Source organism: Zalophus californianus, chromosome 4 (assembly GCF_009762305.2).
Source record: "Zalophus californianus isolate mZalCal1 chromosome 4, mZalCal1.pri.v2, whole genome shotgun sequence".
NCBI classification, from domain to species: Eukaryota; Metazoa; Chordata; class Mammalia; order Carnivora; family Otariidae; genus Zalophus; species Zalophus californianus.
This window is the reverse complement of record NC_045598.1, coordinates 12,041,864-12,059,263: the sequence shown is the minus strand read 5'-3', so window position 1 is coordinate 12,059,263 and position 17,400 is coordinate 12,041,864. Positions and strand designations below refer to the sequence as shown.

At 58.6% G+C, this 17,400-nt stretch overlaps 1 protein-coding gene across 2 annotated transcripts in view; it reads right to left on the bottom strand.

The window, feature by feature from the left end:
• Positions 1 to 15,509, bottom strand: part of CROCC (ciliary rootlet coiled-coil, rootletin) — a 41,444-nt gene extending 25,935 nt beyond the window's left edge. The window contains exons 1-13 of one of the 2 annotated variants that reach the window (XM_035726996.1): positions 15,377 to 15,509; positions 14,635 to 14,779; positions 13,332 to 13,486; positions 8,405 to 8,590; positions 8,225 to 8,308; positions 8,090 to 8,151; positions 7,841 to 8,006; positions 7,176 to 7,282; positions 4,118 to 4,342; positions 3,536 to 3,632; positions 2,787 to 2,870; positions 2,122 to 2,355; positions 1,156 to 1,373 (exon numbers count right to left, since the gene is read on the bottom strand). In XM_035726996.1, coding sequence (XP_035582889.1) covers positions 1,156 to 1,373; positions 2,122 to 2,355; positions 2,787 to 2,870; positions 3,536 to 3,632; positions 4,118 to 4,342; positions 7,176 to 7,282; positions 7,841 to 8,006; positions 8,090 to 8,151; positions 8,225 to 8,308; positions 8,405 to 8,590; positions 13,332 to 13,486; positions 14,635 to 14,779; positions 15,377 to 15,436 — 1,823 coding nt within the window. In that variant the 5' untranslated portion in view covers positions 15,437 to 15,509. The remainder of the gene's footprint in view (positions 1 to 1,155; positions 1,374 to 2,121; positions 2,356 to 2,786; positions 2,871 to 3,535; positions 3,633 to 4,117; positions 4,343 to 7,175; positions 7,283 to 7,840; positions 8,007 to 8,089; positions 8,152 to 8,224; positions 8,309 to 8,404; positions 8,591 to 13,331; positions 13,487 to 14,634; positions 14,780 to 15,376) is intronic. The other variant, XM_035726997.1, reaches the window with a different exon arrangement.
• Between the last annotated feature and the right edge of the window lie 1,891 nt (positions 15,510 to 17,400).

Here is a 17,400-nt window from a genome sequence, read left to right as displayed (position 1 = left end):
AGCCTGCTTCTCCCTCTGCCTCTCCCCCTGCTCTCACTCTCTCTTTCTCTCAAATAGATAAATAAAATCTTTTAAAAAAAATAGCACAATGCAAAATAAGGCGTTCACTGTGTACACAACTATATAAGAGCCCTTCTCCCAAGGCATGGGAAGCTCTGGTTTTGCTGTCAGAAGGACCTGAATTCCAATTCCTACCCCCAGCCACCCTGCTGCATCAGCTCGGACAAGTGTCTCAAGCTCAGGACAGTCCCAGCTCCGAACCGCGCGAGTTTGACAGGAAGACTAATTGCGATAATGCCCGGAGAGCACCTGGCACTGAGCCTGGCCCGCGGCAGGTGTCTGAGAAGCGTCTTCTGCCTCACTGTCAGGAAGCGTGACAGGAGGCAGAACCAGCGTGTTAACAGGGGTTAGGCTGTGACAAGGTCCCGCCTTTTTATTTCCCCTTCATTTTTCAAAGTTTTTATTCTGCGGTTACATTTGTGAAGAGAAACAACAAACAACAACAACAACAACAACAACACAACAAAAATAGCCAGGCAGTTAAGAGTAGATAATCTCTTAGCACTGTCAGTAGAACTCTCGGAGACGACAGAAATGTTCTGCAGCTATTTATAGCTACCGAGCTCTTAAAATGTGGCGAGGACAACCGAAGGACTGAACTTTCACTTTTTAAAATGATTCATTAGGGGCGCCTGGGTGGCCCAGTCGGTTAAGCATCTGCCTTCAGCTCATGTCATGGTCCCAGGGTCCTGGGATCGAGCCCCGCATCGGGCTCCCTGCTTCTCCCTCTCCCTCTGCCTCCCAGCTTGTGCTCTCACTCTCTCTCTGTCAAATAAATAAATAAAATCTTTAAAAAAAATGATTAATTGATTTAAATATTTTATTTATGTATTTATTAGTGAGCACGAGCAGAGGGAGGGGCAAAGGGAAAAGCAGACTCCCCGTGCAGCAGGGAGCCCCACACCGGGCTCGATCCCAGGACCCCAGGATCGTGACCTGAGCAGAAGGCAGATGGCTTAACGGACTGAGCCACCCAGGCGCCCCGATGATGCTTAATTAATGTAAATTTTAACAGACACACATGGCCAGTGATGACCACGTTAGTGCAATCCACATGCCCACAGGCTCGGGCTGGCATTAGATCCAGGCCCGCACCTCTGACCTCTCGGGCACCTGCTCAGGAGGTCGATGGTGCTCCGCAGACGCTGGGCCTCGCGCTGGGCATCCTCCTGAGCCTGGGTGGCTCCGCTGGTCTCGGCCCGCAGACGCTGCAGCTGCTCCTCCAGGCTGCGGCGCTCACCCTCGCTGTCACTGAGCTGCTTCCGCAGGGCGCCCAGGAGGTCCTGGCTGGCCTCATAGCGCCCACGCATGTCCTGTGGCATGGGAACCACCGAGTCCACAGGAGCCCCGGGAAGCTCCCAGAGCGCCCCCTACTCTCTGCTCATTCCAGAGAGGTACACCAGCCTACTCAGCCGCCTAGGACTGGGGCAGGAGAGGGGGGCTAAGGCCCCCAGACTAGGTTTCCACTCCTATTCACTGTGCCCCTACCGCCCTTCTGAGCGCTCTGCCAGGGCTCGGAGCCTTCACGTCCTTGGCCACTCCGACCTAAGCCCCAGACAAACCACCAAGCGCACACTGTCCTCTCGTGGATTCTGACTATCCCAAGGCTCCCAGGCTCCTCCCCTTTGCCTCCGGGTTCTGACTCTCCTCCAGAACCCTCGCTGCCCCTAGTTCCCCAACTTCTCTCGTCCTAGATTGATTCTTCCCCCCCCCCCAGGCCTTTTCCCCGGGGGTCCTGGCTCTGTCTGTCTCGCAATCTCCTCTTTCTGTACCAGGACTCTGGCTCCCGCCCCAGGCTCCTCCAGCCCCAGGCTCCGCCGCCAGCTGCCCAAGCACCTCCCACTCTGGGCTCAGATCTGCCTCCTCGCTCTCAGCCACTTCCATGGGTCCTGACTCAGTTGCTCTTTCTCAGGTCTCCGGCTCCGCTCCGAAATGCTCAGGCCCGGGCTCCTCCCGCGGAACCCTGGCTCCACCCCCACGACACGGGCCCCGCCCCGAGCGGCCCAAAGCGGCTCGCCGGGACTCTGGCGCCGCCCTGGAGGGCGCTGGGCGCCCCCCTACCTGGACCTGCAGCTGGCGCTTGTGCAGGGCCGAGTGGATCAGGGCGAGCGTGGAGGAGTCGGAGCAGGCGGGGGATGGGCCTCGGCGCGGGGATCGGCCGCGGCCGGGCGAGGAGCGGCGCGGCGGGGAGGGGGTCCGGGGGCCCGACAGCCCCCGCAGGCTGCCGTCCGATGCGTCCGCCGTGCGCTCGGAGCCGCTTAGCTGGACACCGCTCTCCATGTCCGACAGGACGGCCTGAGGTGGGGTGGGGAGGCCACTGAGGAGGGGCCGCAGGTCAGCTGGGCCAAGAAGGCCAAGCGAGGCAGTGGGGTCGCGGGGGCCACGTGTCCGGCTTCCTCGCACACTCCGCAGCACATTCTAAGCTCCCTTCCTACAGGTCTTCCCCATGATACCGCTTCCCCTGGCTCACAGCCCTCAGCACGCCGGCGGGTGAAGTCTCCCGTGTATTACCAAGACAGGATCAGGCGGTTCTCACAGATGGGCCTGGAACGGGCAGCCTCCCCTCTCAGACCGGGGCTCCCCTCAGGGCAGGGGCCAGGCTCAGCTAGTAGGGGTGTCCAACAGCAGCAGCCTGGGTCCCCAGGGCCCCCAACCACTTGCAGAGAGGGGTGGTGCTCCCAGCCTGCCTGGCCCCGCCCTGCGCAGGGCTCCCTCCCACCTCACACCTGTGCCAGGTCCCTCAGGGTCTGCTGCAGCCCCTCTCCGTCCTCTGTCTCCAGGGCCGCCTGCTCCTGGAGCCGCAGGGATTCCTGGAGTGATGTTGGGGAGACAAAGAGACGGTGGTCAGGGTCTCCGCCGGAGGGGGAAACTCCACCTTCATCTCCCTCCCTGGGGGCCATGCCCATAGGCCCGCGGCTTGGCAGACCCCCTAGCAGCCCCAGTGCCCTCACCGAACAGACCAGGCCCAGAGAAGTGCAGTGTCACTATACAGGTCACACAGACTATTGGAGGAGAGCCACAGAACCCAGGCCAGGCCCCACACAGAAGGATCACCAACCCCAGCAGCACCCTTGAAGGGTGTCCCTCTCAAGGAGGAGGCAGCTGAGCTCCAAGAGAAGGAGCCCTGGGCTAGCAGGGCATAGGCATCTGTCCAAGCCCCAGCTTATTGGCTCTGAGACTCTGGACAGGTATTTCCCCTTGGGCCTCAGCTTCCTCATCTTTGTAACAGGAATCATGCTGCAGGGCTGCTGAGAGGATGAAATAGGATAAAGGAGGTGAACGTACTTACCACTAAGCCTGGCACACACTAGCTGCTCATACTAAGCCTGGCACACACTAGGTGCTCAATGAATGAGGGCTGAAACTGAGTCTACAAGGGATGCTAAGGGTGGCGCAAGCAAACACGGCCCTCATTCACAGATCTGCTCTGTCTCCCGATCCCGCCCTCCACATCTCAGAGGCAGCTGCATCTCACCAGGGCCTCAAGCTTCTCGGTCAGGGCCTTGTTGACCCGATCCTTCTCCAGATTCTGGTTCTGAAGGCGCTCCACTGTCAGGGCCAGCTCTGTTACTCTGGAGGAAGGGCAGTAACAGAGGTGAAGGGGAGACCCACCCCCATCTTCTCCGCAAACCCACCAGCTGTGTCTGTCATGCTTTCCCAAGCCTCAGGGAGGGACCCTAGCATCCACGTCCCTAGCTGTGTGACCTTGAGCAAGTCACTCCTCTCTGGACCTCAGACTGCTCGTCTGTAAAAGGAGAATGAGGTTGCCACTTGCTTTATCTCGTGGGAAGGCACTCTGGGACTCGTCCAGGTCTCAGGAGCTAGGAGCATAAGCTCTAGCATCAGTGGGTTAAACTGCTCATTAATGTGCCCCGGACAAGAGGCTCCCGAACCTCAGTCTCCCCCTCTGTCACACAGGGTGTCGAGGCAGACTGACTGAGCTCACACAGCGGAGAAGGGCCCATCCCCCAGTGAACAGACACTCATTCCTCCCTGCATCCCCAGATGCGCACTCTACAGGGAAGCCTGCTTCCTGTGCTGCCTACCAGGCACCCACCTGGCACTGAGATTGGCCTTGTCCATGTTGCTCTGCACCTGCAGCTGGGCCAGGTCCTTCTCCTGGAGCACCCTGTCCCGCAGCTGCTCCTCCAGCAGTGCCTGCTTCTCCAGGGCCGCCTCGGCCCGGCTCTCAGCCAGCCGCAGGCTGGTGCTCAGCCCCAGGTCTGCTTCCTGGATGGCCCTTGAGGTCCGGGCCAGCTCCCCTCCCAAGTGCAGCAGGTCCCTGGTGGAGAGAGCACAGGACAGGCATGGGATGGGGGCAGGCTCCCAAGTATAAATTAAAACTATCCCAGGATGCTATAGTGGGATGTCGCTATCAGATTGGCAAAAAAAAGAGAAAAGTCACATAACACACACTGTAGGTGAGACTATGGGGAAACAGGCCCTCCCGGAGACGCGTGGCATGAGGGTAAGTGCGTGTAACCACAGAGCACAAGCAGGGGGAGGGGCAAAGGGAGAGGGAGACGCAGGCTCCCCACTGAGCAGGGAGCCCGATGTAGGGCTCCGTCCCAGGACCCCAGGATCATGACCTGAGCCGAAGGCAGATGTTTAACCAACGGAGCCACCCAGGCGCCCCAAAAAAGGGCCTACTATTACATAAATGTGGTATATCCATCCAATGGAATACTCTGTAGCCAAGAAAAATGGGGAAGCTGTTCAGAGTTTGATATGGAGCTACCTCCCAGTTCTAACTATTAGGTGAAGACAGCGTCTTCAAGAACACAAAGGCGAAATTCCACCAAGAGCATGGAGCAAAGGGGGTGGGGAGGGAGAGAAAGAGACACAGAGAGAGAGAGAGAGAGAGTGTGTGTGTGTGTGTGTGTGTGTGTGTGTGTGTGTGTGTGTGTGAGTGTGTGAGTGATCTGCTGTATTTGCTTGTATAAAATAAGCCTGGAAGGTCATGTAGGAAACTGGTTATATCACTTGCCTCCAGGAAGGGAGGGAAGCCTCTGGGCCAGAAATGGGGAGGGGGGAGACTTTTCACTTTACACCCTTTTGAAATTTGAACCATGTGAATATGTGAGTTATTCAAAGTAAAATGTTAAATTTTTAATTTTTTTTAAGATTTATTTATTTGAGGGGCACCTGGGTGGCTCAGTTGGTTAAGCGACTGCCTTCAGCTCAGGTCATGATCCTGGAGTCCCAGGATCGAGTCCCGCATCGGGCTCCCTGCTCAGCAGGGAGTCTGCTTCTCCCTCTGACCCTCTTCCCTCTCATGCTCTATATCTCTCATTCTCTCTCTCTCAAATAAATAAATAAAATCTTTAAAAAAAAAAAAAGATTTATTTATTTGAGAGAGGGAGAGAGTTGGGGGAGGGGCAGAGAGAATCCAAGCAGACTCCACACCAAGCATGGAGCCAAAACCAAGAGCTGGACGCTTAACTGAGCCACCTAGGGGCCCCATACCTCAATAAAGCTTTAAAAAAATTAATCTTAAAATGAAAGTAAGTAAAGGAGTGCCTGAAACCCAAACCTGAATCTGATCAAGAATTAAATTCAGGGGCACCTGGGTGGCTCAGTTGGTTAAGCGTCTGCCTTCGGCTCAGGTCATGATCTTTGGGTCCTGGAATCAAGCCCTGCATTGGGCTCCCTGCTAAGCAGGGAGCCTGCTTCTCCCTCTCCCTCTGCTCCTCCTCCCTGCTCATGCTCTCTCTCACTATCTCTCTCTCTCTCAAATAAATAAATAAAATCTTTAAAAAAAAAAGAATTAAATCTAACATCCAATTTACAGGAAATACAGGGGACAACGGTGTTAAACACCACCTCAGAGTCCAGACTGTGGGAATCTCTTAGGACAACAGTCCCAGTTTCCTTTTTTAAAATTATTTATTTACTTATTTGAGAGGGTGAGAGAGAGCGAGCACGCAAACACAAGAGCAGGGGTAGGGAGAAGCACACTCTCCGCCGAGCAGGGAGGACGACATGGGGCTGGATCCCAGGACGGCGGGATCATGACCTGAGCCAAAGGCAGACGCCTAACTGACTGAGCCACCCAGGCACCCCCCCAACTGTCCCAGTTTCCTAAACAAATAAATGAAAAGACTTAAAACACAAGTCAGCCAATCACATTTGGTGAGCATCCTATGGGTCCTAATTCAAATAAATTTTAAAGACAAGAAGGGACCCATCTGTGACACTGATCAGTCAACTGGAAATCTGGACACTGAATATCCAATGACTTTTTTTTTTAAACAAAGTTTTAATGCAGAAAAAGAAAGGAATTGATCTGCCTGCCTCAGCTCTCCCCACAGCCTCACCTGCTCAAAGATCAAGACCACGCTCCCCTGCTGACGTGGGCCTTTGAGGCTCTCCCAGCCTGACCTCCCTTCCCCTGCCTTTTGCTTCAGCCCCACTAACTGCCATGTCCTCCTACCTCCAAGCCTTTGCTCCCACTTTTCCCTCTGCCTGGAGAGCCCCTGGCTCTGCTGGTTAAAATCTTACCCAGCCCTTGAGGTCAGTGCACATTCCATCTCCTCTGTGAAGTGTTTCTCTGACCTCCCCAACTCTACCATCCTTCTGAGAATCTGGGATATTCTCTGTTCTATTTCCATGTCACTCACCACTCACTTCCTCAGTCTAGAATTTTGGGAGTCCATATCTTTTCATCACTAGAGCTTGTGAGGTCCTGTAGCAGAAACTGAATATTCTAGTGGATTAAAAGCAGGAGCTATAAATCCTGACTCGGCCACTTAGTTACTGCTGTGTGACCCTGGGAAGGTCACTCTACCTCTCTGAGCCTCAGTGCCCTCATCTATAAAAGGGGGATTATTATAGTTCCTACCTCACAGGGACGCTGTAGATTTCAGAAAAAATAAAATGGCCAAAGAGCCTAGCTCAGAGTAAACTCCTAGTAAATGCTGACTGCCATGATGGTGGTAGGAGTTCATTATTACTAGTTGTTTCTGCATCTCCACAGAGCCGGGCACACAGTAGGTGTGTTGGATTGGACTGAAGTTCAACTGAGTTGAGCTGAATTCAACTTAAAAAGCGGGGCTATCTCCCAGCTGCTGCAGCGTCTCCCCCGGCCGTCCCTCCGCCAGCCGGGCCTCACTCACCTCTCGGTAGACATCTTCACCTCGCTGACCAGCCGACGGACCCCCACAACCTGCCTCCAGAGGAGGAGCAGGCGGCTGTGCTCGTTGCTGAAGTAGGTGTTGAAGGACTGGAGGGAAGGCGGGCTGAGTGAGGGCCGGCCCCGCCCCCGCCCCGGCCCCGCCCCGCCTCCTCCCCCAACTCCGATGGGAGGGTCCCGGGAGGCCGGGTGGCCCAGGAAGTGGGTCTTCCCCTGGGCCAGCGCCCGGCCAGCGCCCAGGGGAAGGGCGGGAGCTGTCCCGCTCAGGCTCTGGAGCCTCCTTCCCGCACAGGGAACTGGGTTGCAACGCCTCGACCCGCTGAGGCTGCAAGACGCAGTGCAAAGGTCAGAAAGTGCTGGAGCCCCAGGTTTGCATCCCAGCTGCCTGCGGCATCATTGAATCACCGTGGGCAGGTTACTTAACTTCTCTTTAAATTGAGCGTGACAGCACCTACCACAGTTATGACGAACAGAGGAGAAAATGCACGCCAGGCACGCGGTCCGGGCTAAGCAAGGCCAGCTGTTATCCTCTCCTAAAGGGCTCACCCGCCAGCACAGCCTCCCTCTCCTGACCACCGCCCCGTCCTACCCCTCGGATCAGGCTGGGCCCCTGAGGCCCCACTGGCCTCCCAGCACCCCCATGCCCACCTCCTCCTCACGCCTCCACGCCGCCTCCCGCTGCTCCAGCTCCTTACGGCAGCGTGTCCAGTCGGTAGTCACCTTGCGTACGTCCTCACTCAGAGCCTGGTTGGCCGAGCTCGCCTGGTCCAGCTGCTCTCGGAGCATGGCATTCACCTGGGCCAGGCTGGCACTCCTGGGGGGTGCAGAAGGGACCGGTGGGCACACGGCAGGAGAGGACAGCCCTGGCAACCCCGCGCCCTCCCGGCCTTGCCCCACCTCTGCTGCTCCTCCTCCAGGCGGACGAGGGCGCTCTCCAGGTCGCCGCTGCGCTCGGTGTCCTGGCAGGGAGAAGGGGGCATCAGCTTGGGCAAGCAGAGGGAAGGGCCTGCCTTGCCCCACTCCGGCACCCACCCTCAGCCGCTGCTGCTCCAGCTCTGTGGATCTCTCTATCAGCTGCTGCTCCAGCTCCGAGCACTTCTTCTTGTACTGGAGGGTCTGCGGATGGGTGCGGAGTGGAAGATTAGCCCCAGGGGAGGGCGGCAGGGCACAGCGAGCACATGGGGGACGAGAGCAGGAGGGGGCGGCCCTGACCTTGGCCTGCAGCCGCTGCACCAGCTGGGCCTGCCGCTGCTGGCCTTCCTGGTAGGCCTGCAGCTTGCGCCGGTAGGAGGCCTGCTCCTCCTGCAGCTGCCTCCGCAGCTCCACGCTCTGCCGTACCAGCCCCCTGGGCTCGGGTGTTTCCAGCTCCCCAGACTCCAGCCGCACAGCCTGCTCCAGCTGCAGGGAAGGTCCCTGGGTGAGAGGCCCGGGCCTCCCGGGAAGGCAGGCACAGAACTCTACAGAGGATGCCAGGCTGGGCCCGGACCCACAATGCCTTGCAGGCATATATGGGCAAGCCCAGGGTGTAAAGCACATGTGCACAGGGTAATGCGGCTGTGCATGGACACAGGCTGAGCATGCATGGACGCACAGACAAAGCACGGGTGGACACATGCAGGTGGGCCCACGAACATGTGCATGCAAAACACAAAGCTGCACGGGGTTGGGGGGGAGGGGAACTTTACAGGCCCTCCGTGCACTTGCGTGGGGGCACCATGAGCCTCTCCGCCAAACACCTAACCCAGCTGTGGTTGATTATTAGCAACATGCCTATGTCTCCCCATCCCCACCCAACGTGAGCGCAGGAAAACCTAGATTTTTGTTCTCCATCGTATCTCAGACCCAGGAGAGTGGCAGTGGCATGTTTGTTGAATCATGAATTAATCGCATGAACACATATGAATACATTCAAACAGAGGCAAAAATATACGCATGCATATCTGAGCTTAGAGACACGCACACACATAAGGCACAGTGGCAGTCTCAAACATTCCCGGGGTGACACAGACGAACGCCCCGCCCCCACTCCCCACACCCACAGCGCTCTGTAAGAGGCACACACTCTAAGGAAGGGCGCGCTTATATGGAAAGCTGCCGTCAGCACCCTGCTCCGCCCCCAGGAGGCTGGCAGCCCCTTCATTATCAGACCCTGGGAGCACAGGCTGGATGCCTGCATGCCTGCGTTGTCATCATCTGTTGCTCTGGCTGAGTCTCCTAACCCCTCAGGCACCTGCTGGTCCCAGGGGGCCCTTCAGTCTCCTTGAGCTGTTGGGGAAAGGAGGAGGGAGCAGGCAGCTGAGGATGAGCAGGACTGACAGAGGAGTGACAATGCCTAGGGTGAACCAAGGGGAAGACAGCCCAGCCTGGCTGATCCTGCCCCAGGCCCACACTCACCATCCACCTCCCCAGTGCCTGGCCGGCTAGCCCATGCACGCCATTCACATGCCCTCCCACACCAGGGCCCAGGGAAGCCAACAGCAAGGGCAACTGCTCTCACCCTGGCTAAATAACGGGACCAGGCCAGGCCAGCCCTCAGGCCTACATTCACCCGGTATGCCCGGGAGCCCCTCGACGAGCCACCGACCATGCTAACAACCTGCTCTCTACCCCATGCGCTGGGGTCAGTGCCAGAGCAGGGCGGCAGTGACCACTGGGGTGCCGCCCATAAAGAGGGGCCAGTGGGGAATGCTTGAGGGCTTCTGCCTGGAAGGTAGGCTGCAGGCTCGTGATCAGTGTCTCCATGGAGTCTACGTAAGTCAGGTGACAGGATAGTGTCTGCATCCGAGCGTGACAGCACTGAGACCCCGCGTGTTGTGCATCAATGCCCATGCACCTCACTGGCTGTGGCTGGGCTGTGTTTTGTCATTTGTCTCCACGTGGGACCCTGTGTGTCTTTGTGTCTAGGCCTTCACAGGGACCTCAGTGAGTGCCCATGTGTTCACGTGTTTGCTTTGTTTTTTAAAGATTTTATTTATTTATTTGAGAGAGCAATACAGAGATAGTGAGAGAGAGCACAAGCGGGGAGAGGGAGAAGCAGGCTTCCCGCAGAGCAGGGAGCAGGGAGCCCGACGTGAGGCTCAATCCCAGGACCCTGGGATCATGACCTGAGCCGAAGGCAGACGCTTAACCGACTAAGCCCCCCAGGCACCCCTGTTCATGTGTTTTTATGTCTGCGTGCAGACCTGTAAGTGGGCAGGGCTGGGGAGCGTGTCTGGGCTCCACATGTGTCTGCAGCATATGCGTCTCAGCAACTCTATGCAGTGTGCAGGCATGCAGCATACCTCTGTCTGGCTGTGTGTGTCCCCGAGACGTGAGACCCTGTTTTGCGCTGTCTGCAGGATGGGGTAGCTCAGTGGTGTGGCTGTGCGCCTGGGCAGTATGTGCTGTGAATGGGGGCAGGGGAGGACTGTGTGGCGTCTGGCTGCGGGGGAGACTTATGCTGTGTCCACTCCACGAATCGGAGTGTATCACTATGGGGGACTTGTGTTTCCATGTGATATCTGTGTGTGTCCGGGTGGGGTCTGATCGGGGCCCCTGCTTTGTGTGCTTTACACATCTGTGTGAAGCAGGTGCTATTTGCTGCTGTGATTTAGGGGGGTTCAGGCAGTCGTTGGGTGCTCTACAGGCTTCCGCAGTGCTCACAGCCAAGCCCCGGGCCCCTCCCGGCCACACCTCGCCCCTTTGTACAAACTTCTCCCCTCACAAAACAGCCTTTCAGTTTAACTTGTAATTCAAAAGGGAAAGAGGCGAGTCACCAAGCTGAGGATGAAAGAAGTTTACTGTCTCCCCTAGCAACCGCTGTCCTACTACCCGCCATTCATTCACTCACTCGGTCCAGGTTGCCATGGACACTGGGGGAGCCCAGGGGGCGTGGCCTGCCTTCCTTCCCTTCCCATTCCCAGCTGCCTCGCCCAACACCTGCTCCTCAGGGACAGGAAGATGGGGGGGCCTGGGTTCTCCTTCTGACCTGGGAGGTGGCCACGGGGAGCCCCCACCTCAGTTTCCCTACATGCAGTCAACAGGACACAGATCCTGACCTCTCCTCCACTTCTTTTTCCCAGGGATGCCGTGGGGTTGCAAGGGTCAGAACAACCTCACTGATGGGTCTCCAAACAGCCCACATGTAACAGTTATGGCCACACGGGCCGGCCCTGCCACCTGCACCATGGGAACAAGCGGGCAACAGGGTCAGAGTGTCACAGGACCACAGAGCCCGGACCGGGGGCCTTAACCCAGCTCCACCGCTGACCATGGGGCCTATCAAGCCCTGCTCTGGGCCTGCTTCCCCATCTGTAATAAGGCGATCTCCAGGCTCTGGTGTTCTCCGGGAGGCCATGCCCCAGGACAGGCCTGGAGATCACTCTCATCCAAACCCCACCTGCAGGCTGGGGGCCTCACTCACACCACCTCACACTGAGAAAAGTGAAACACCCGGCTCCCTCTACATGCTATTCAGGGGCCTCCCCAGCCACAGGAGGGAATCTTCTAGACTAACGCAGCACCCCCCACAGCCCCCCCACCACCCTTTGGCCTGCTGCAGCCCTAGCCTCAGCAGCTGTGTCTTAGCAGAAAAGAAACCTGCCACCTCCCACCTCTCGTTCTCTTCCCCCGCCAGCTTGGGCGGGGGCGGGGGGGGGGGGCGGCACACCAGCTTCATTGTCAGTCAGAAGCTGGCATTTAAGAGACAGCCCCCAGGGGGCCTGACACTGTGCCAGTGGCCAAAAGATGAGAGGGTGCTAAACTGGAGGAGGGCTGGCTCAAGGCCCCGTCACCCCCAACAACAGGAGATTCGGGCCAGCCCACTCTCCATACCTCCTGCAAACCTGAGAAAACTAGCTCTGCACTGTCCCCAGCACTACGGGCCACCCCAGGCCCCCTGCGCTGCTCCTCTGCAAGTCTCAACAAGTCGGGGGCCTATCCAGGCAAGCCAATGCCAGGACAATGGCACACCCCGCAACCACACACATAAATGCATGCCCCTCTTCCCAACATGAGTAGGCAAGCCCCTGAGTGACAGGCCCAGCCCAGGGATCCTCGGCTAACGTGGCTCTGCCTAGCGCACAGGGGGCTCTGGGCTTCAGTCTCCCATTTGTTACATCCAGAGGCTCATGTCCGAGGTCCTTCCAGCTTTCCAACTGCCCCCCGCCCCCCCCACCCCGGAACTCCCAACACACCCAGAAAACAAAACGGCAATGCACAGCCCTGGGCTGGGGGTCGAGAGCCTGAGCCTTCACGAGCCTTCAGCAGCTGTGTGACCCCAAGCCCGGTGCGGTCCCTCTCGGAGCCTGCTATCCCCTCTGTTAAATGAGCATCACACTGGTCTCAACCCTGGGGCAGCAAACGTGAAGCACTGAGCAAGCGCCGGGCCCAGAGGAAGGCCTCAATAAACAGTAGTTACTGTGATGACTGTCACCACCCACACATCTCCCACCTAGACACTCCCTCCCTCGGGCAACTCTCTCACCAACTTCCGGCCACCACCCACTCCTTAGCGTCCACTCTCACAAGCCGGGAGCCCCAAAGGAGGCAGTGCAGTCCCAGCCCAGGCCCTGGGGTCCCCACAAGCCTGCAGCACAGGTGCCTGGGAAATGTGAGTCCTGTCTGGACGTGGAGGCTGGCCTGGCTTCTCCTTCCTTCCTTGGCGAGGCCTCACCCCCGTGGGGAGCGGCCGCAGGTCTGCGGCTGCCCCAGACGGCCGGCGGAACGCTGCCCACGCCTACTCCGGCCTGCCTGCCTCAGTGTCCAGCCGCCGCTGGCCGGACCCCAAGACCCCTGTACACGGGAGCACAGAGAGATGGCCAGACACTCGAGGGGTGGCAGGGGCCTCTAAGGGTCTTACTCTCTGTCCCCACCCCAAGCAGGCGTGGGACAGATAGGAGTGAAATACCCTGGTGACAGGCACTTTATTCCATCAGCTCGTTGACTCCTCCCAAGCCCACATCATATCAGCATCCCCGCGACAGAAAACAGACTGGGAGGGCACAGTGTTTTGCTCAAGGCCACTCACGCTGGCAGGGCCACGGTGGGCACCCAGGCCAGCCTGACTCCGGGCCCACCTCCAGCCCAGTGCCCGGGCCCGGCCCGGCTGTCTCCCGGCCCTCGCCTCAGGGGAGCACCCTGGCCCTGAGGCAGCACCCACCCTCTCGCTGACCGCATTGTACTTGATGGCCAGCTCATCACGCTCTGCACGGCTCTGGGCCAACAGGTCCTCCACACGGGACAGCTCCTGCTGTAGCAGCTGGTTTTCCTCCTGCAGTGACAGCATGGACGCCATCTCTGGGGCCGGCAGCGGGGCTGGAGAGGGACAGCAGACATAAGGTTGGCTCCCCCCGGGGCGCAGGGGGGCATCCTCCCACGACATCCATCACCGGAGGCGGGAAGGGGCCTGGGCCCCTGAGCAGCAGCAGAGCACACACAGAGCTGAAGAAGGGGTTGGGGGGCGCGGCTGGGGGCAGAGAGACGGGCCTGGAGCTAGACTCAGAGTGGACACGACCAGAGCGGAAGGGTGGCCCCAGCAGGCCCAGAACGTGCGGGAGGGAGGCTCGGTCTAGGAGGCAGGGACTAGACCTGAGTTCTAGCTCCTTCGTTCTCCAACTGTTACTCGTCTCTGGGCCTCAGTTTTGCTGATCTGGAAATGAGTGGAACGGGTAACCAGACCCCACCAGGAGAGCGGGGAGGCCTCACTTAACACGTAACTTCTGAAGCCAGGGCTTAAGAGAGTATGGGTCGTGTTGGGAGGGGAAGGAGGAAGAAGAAGAGGGGGAAAAGGCCAAAGGGAGAAGAAGTGTCCCCCCACCCTGCGGGCTCCCCAGGACAACTGGACACACACCACAGGCCTCTAAGTCTCTCCCTGCCTGGGGCTCCTAGGGGCCCCAACATCCCTGGTCCTCCCAAGGAGGTTGAGCTTGGACAAGGACTGGGGCCAGAGCACCAGAAACACCACGAAGGAGAGCTACAGAATACACCAGCTGCGACGAAGTACACCCTTCCCAGACTCCCAAACCGCATATGAGGCTGTGGATGCCACCCACCAGGAGGAACAGGGGCCCAGCAGCCTCTCTGCCTGGGCATGGAATGGTCAGTACCACCCCTCAGACTTCTGCAAAGTGCTGCGCTAAGCTGAGCTGCCCTCCCCCTGTAATCTCCGATTCAGGCAGCTCACACACTGTCCCTGGGAGAGGACGTGGTGTCTGGGTCTAACTCTTTGCTGCGGGCTGCCAAACGGGGTGCTCATCCCCACTGTCTAGCAGCACCACATGGGGAACAACTCTGAGCAAATATACCTCTGAGCCTCCATTTCCTCATCTGTAAAATGGGTCCCTCCATCACAGGGCTGTGCCTGCCTCACGGAGAGTCCCTACTGCCCCTGACCGCGGAAAAGGGGGAGAAGAGGAGGGGTAAGGTGCAGGCAGTGCCTGTGGAAGGTGAAAGAAGAGTAGCACCTTGGCTCTCAGGCTGGGAGAGGTTGCGGGTAATAATCTCTCTGACGCAGGCAGGCAGGCGAGCGGTCCTGGGACAGTCCTGGGCTGAGTCCTGCACGCTCAGGCCCTTGTCCTGGCCTGCTCTCAGGATGCTGCTCTCCAGGGTCTGGGGGAAGGGAGGGGGGGGAGAGAAGCTCTGAAGGGGACCTGGGACCCTGGGCTCCCCTGGGTGGGAGAGGAACAAAGTCCTGCGGCCCAAGGTGTGGGTGCCCAGGATACCCTCAGGAAATGCCAAACGGAGGGAAGCCTGGGAGATAGAATGGCAAACAGCCCCATGGGAAGGCTCTCTGTGTGCCCCCTGCCCCAGGAAGGAGGCCCCACCGAGGGCCAGAGAAGCCAACCAAAACGCACGGCCCACTCACAAACCCCATCGGGGCGGCACAGTGTCGGGGGCTCCAGTCCAGCTCCAGCCCTACATGGATGGGGATTCCACTGTGCTAGCAAAGGTCACCTCAACCCTTAAATGTGGGAGCAGGGATCCCCTTTTCCCCATGGGGCACAGGGATAAGGGAGCTGTAGCAGTTGAGCCCTGAGCACCCGCTCTACCCCCCAGTTTGGCTGGGAGCTGCAAGCTGGGGCCCCTGTGCACCCCAAACCCACCTCTCCCACCCCATGACCCCAAGATGCACCTACCACTCATCCACTCCTGCTAGACGCACGCTCCCCTGCCCTGGGCAGGGTGGGCTCAGGCCTCAGGACCCACCTGGATAACGGTCTCCAGTGCCGGCTGGGCCTCCAGCGGTCCCTCCGGCCCCAAACTCATGGGGCGCAAGCTGTGGGCACCCCCCTCCAGGCCCTCCTCCAGGGCCCCACAGACCAGCTCAGCTCACCCATCCCACCGCCAGACCGCTGTGCTGAGCACAGGGCAGATTAGGCTTAAAGCCGGCGGTGCCCCCATGTGACCACCGAGGAGGGAGGGGCTGAGGGAGGGGGAGGGGCTGGGGAAGGAGAGGAGGGGTGGGATGAAGAGGGGGAGGGGATGAAGGAGGGGAGGAGGTGGGGGGAAAGGGGTAGGATGGAGGGAGGGAGGAGGGGGGCCCTAGAGCTGAGGACCCCCCAGACCCTTCCCCCGCAACACACACACACACACACACACACACACACACACACACACACACACACACACACACACACACACACTGTCCACCCTCCCCAGCTGCTAGGGGGTGGGGTCAGTATCAGGAGGCGGCAAAGGCCAGTCTTAGACCTTCTTTGCTGACCCAGACGGGGGTCACGTGATTTGCTAAGCCTGTACCCCCAGGGTGCTGGGGTGACGTTTTTTCCCACAACAGGTTCAGGGCCAAGATCACAGGCTGTGGAATCGCCCACACCAAGCGATCGGAATCCCCTCGCCCCACCCCCCACCACACACACAGGCTGTGTGCCTCTGAGAAAGCAACTTTGCCTCTCTGAACCTCATTGTCCCCCTTGTAAAATGCGGATAATACCTGGCACCCATCTCGTGGAGTTGTCTGGGAGATTACACCAAAAACCGCGTGGGCACAAAGAGCATGTGACTCAGTGCCAGGTTCACAGTGAGCATTCGATAAATATCAACTTCACTCCGTTGACAATCCAAAATGGACAGTCCCTGTACCCCAGGGCCAGAGGTCCACCCACCACCTCCCCTGGTTCCTGCCCTGCAGCAATGAGGCGGCCTGGAGCGGTTAGGCCCGAAACTCTGGACTGAGCCGCATCATCTGCGGTCACGTGGGAGTCCCAGCGCCCATGGAACTGTTCATCTCCCCTGTCCCAGCGCTCCTCACTCCTCAGCAGTATGACCTTGGACAAGACACCTCCCTGAGCCTCTGTTCCTCATCTCTAAAATGGGACTGAGAGCCTCTACCACACAGAGTCACTGAGGATCCAGTGGGTTGAAAGGTGTAAAGGGGTTTGAACCCCAGCGGGCTCGGAGTGAGCGATGAGCAGACCGCAGCTGCTGTCCCTGTTTCCATTAGCATCAGTCCCGCTATCTGTGGCCCCGCTAAGTGCCATGTCCCAGAGGAGGCGTACTTGCATTATCTCATTAAATCCCCACCACAACCCATTTCCAGATGAGAAAACCAAGGCTTAGAGAGGTTAGAGTTCTCACCCATTCAAAGTGACATGCCCCAGGGAAGGGGTAAACCCAGAGCTCATTCTAGTTGGGCCAGGCAGCCCCCCAATAAGTGCTCCAAGGCGAGGCCAGGCATTTTCCCTCTAAGACTCTACTACTCTGTCTAGGTCAGACCCAGGAATGCAGCACGTGCTACATAAATGCACATCAGTCAGGCTGCACCCCTCACCTCAACCAGGAAATCAGTTCTGCAAATGGAAAACCAGGAAACAGGGCACCAGGCCAAAAAGGTAAGGGCCACCAAGTTGCCATGGCAACCAAGGCCAAATTTCGGCAGAAGTGAACTTGGCCAGGGGCAGAGAGCTGTCACTACAAAACTCTGGGACTCCCATTTTCCCACCTCCAGACACCCTCCAGAAGTCCCCTCTATAGGCTGCACACCCATAACCTGAGCAGCGGGGAGGTCACAAACGCCCCCTAGGCCAGGATCTCCACCCCTGCTTGCCCAGCTTGGCACCGAGGGGGCCCCAGATGTGCTTGGTGAACTGAACTATTCTGTGCCTTCCCCCAGCCAGTGCCCTAATGGATTAGGGGAAGGGAGCAGGATGCCAGAACCCTTGGCTCTGCCCTGAGTTCTCCCCCTAGAGTCCAACTGGGTTCTCTAGATCCCA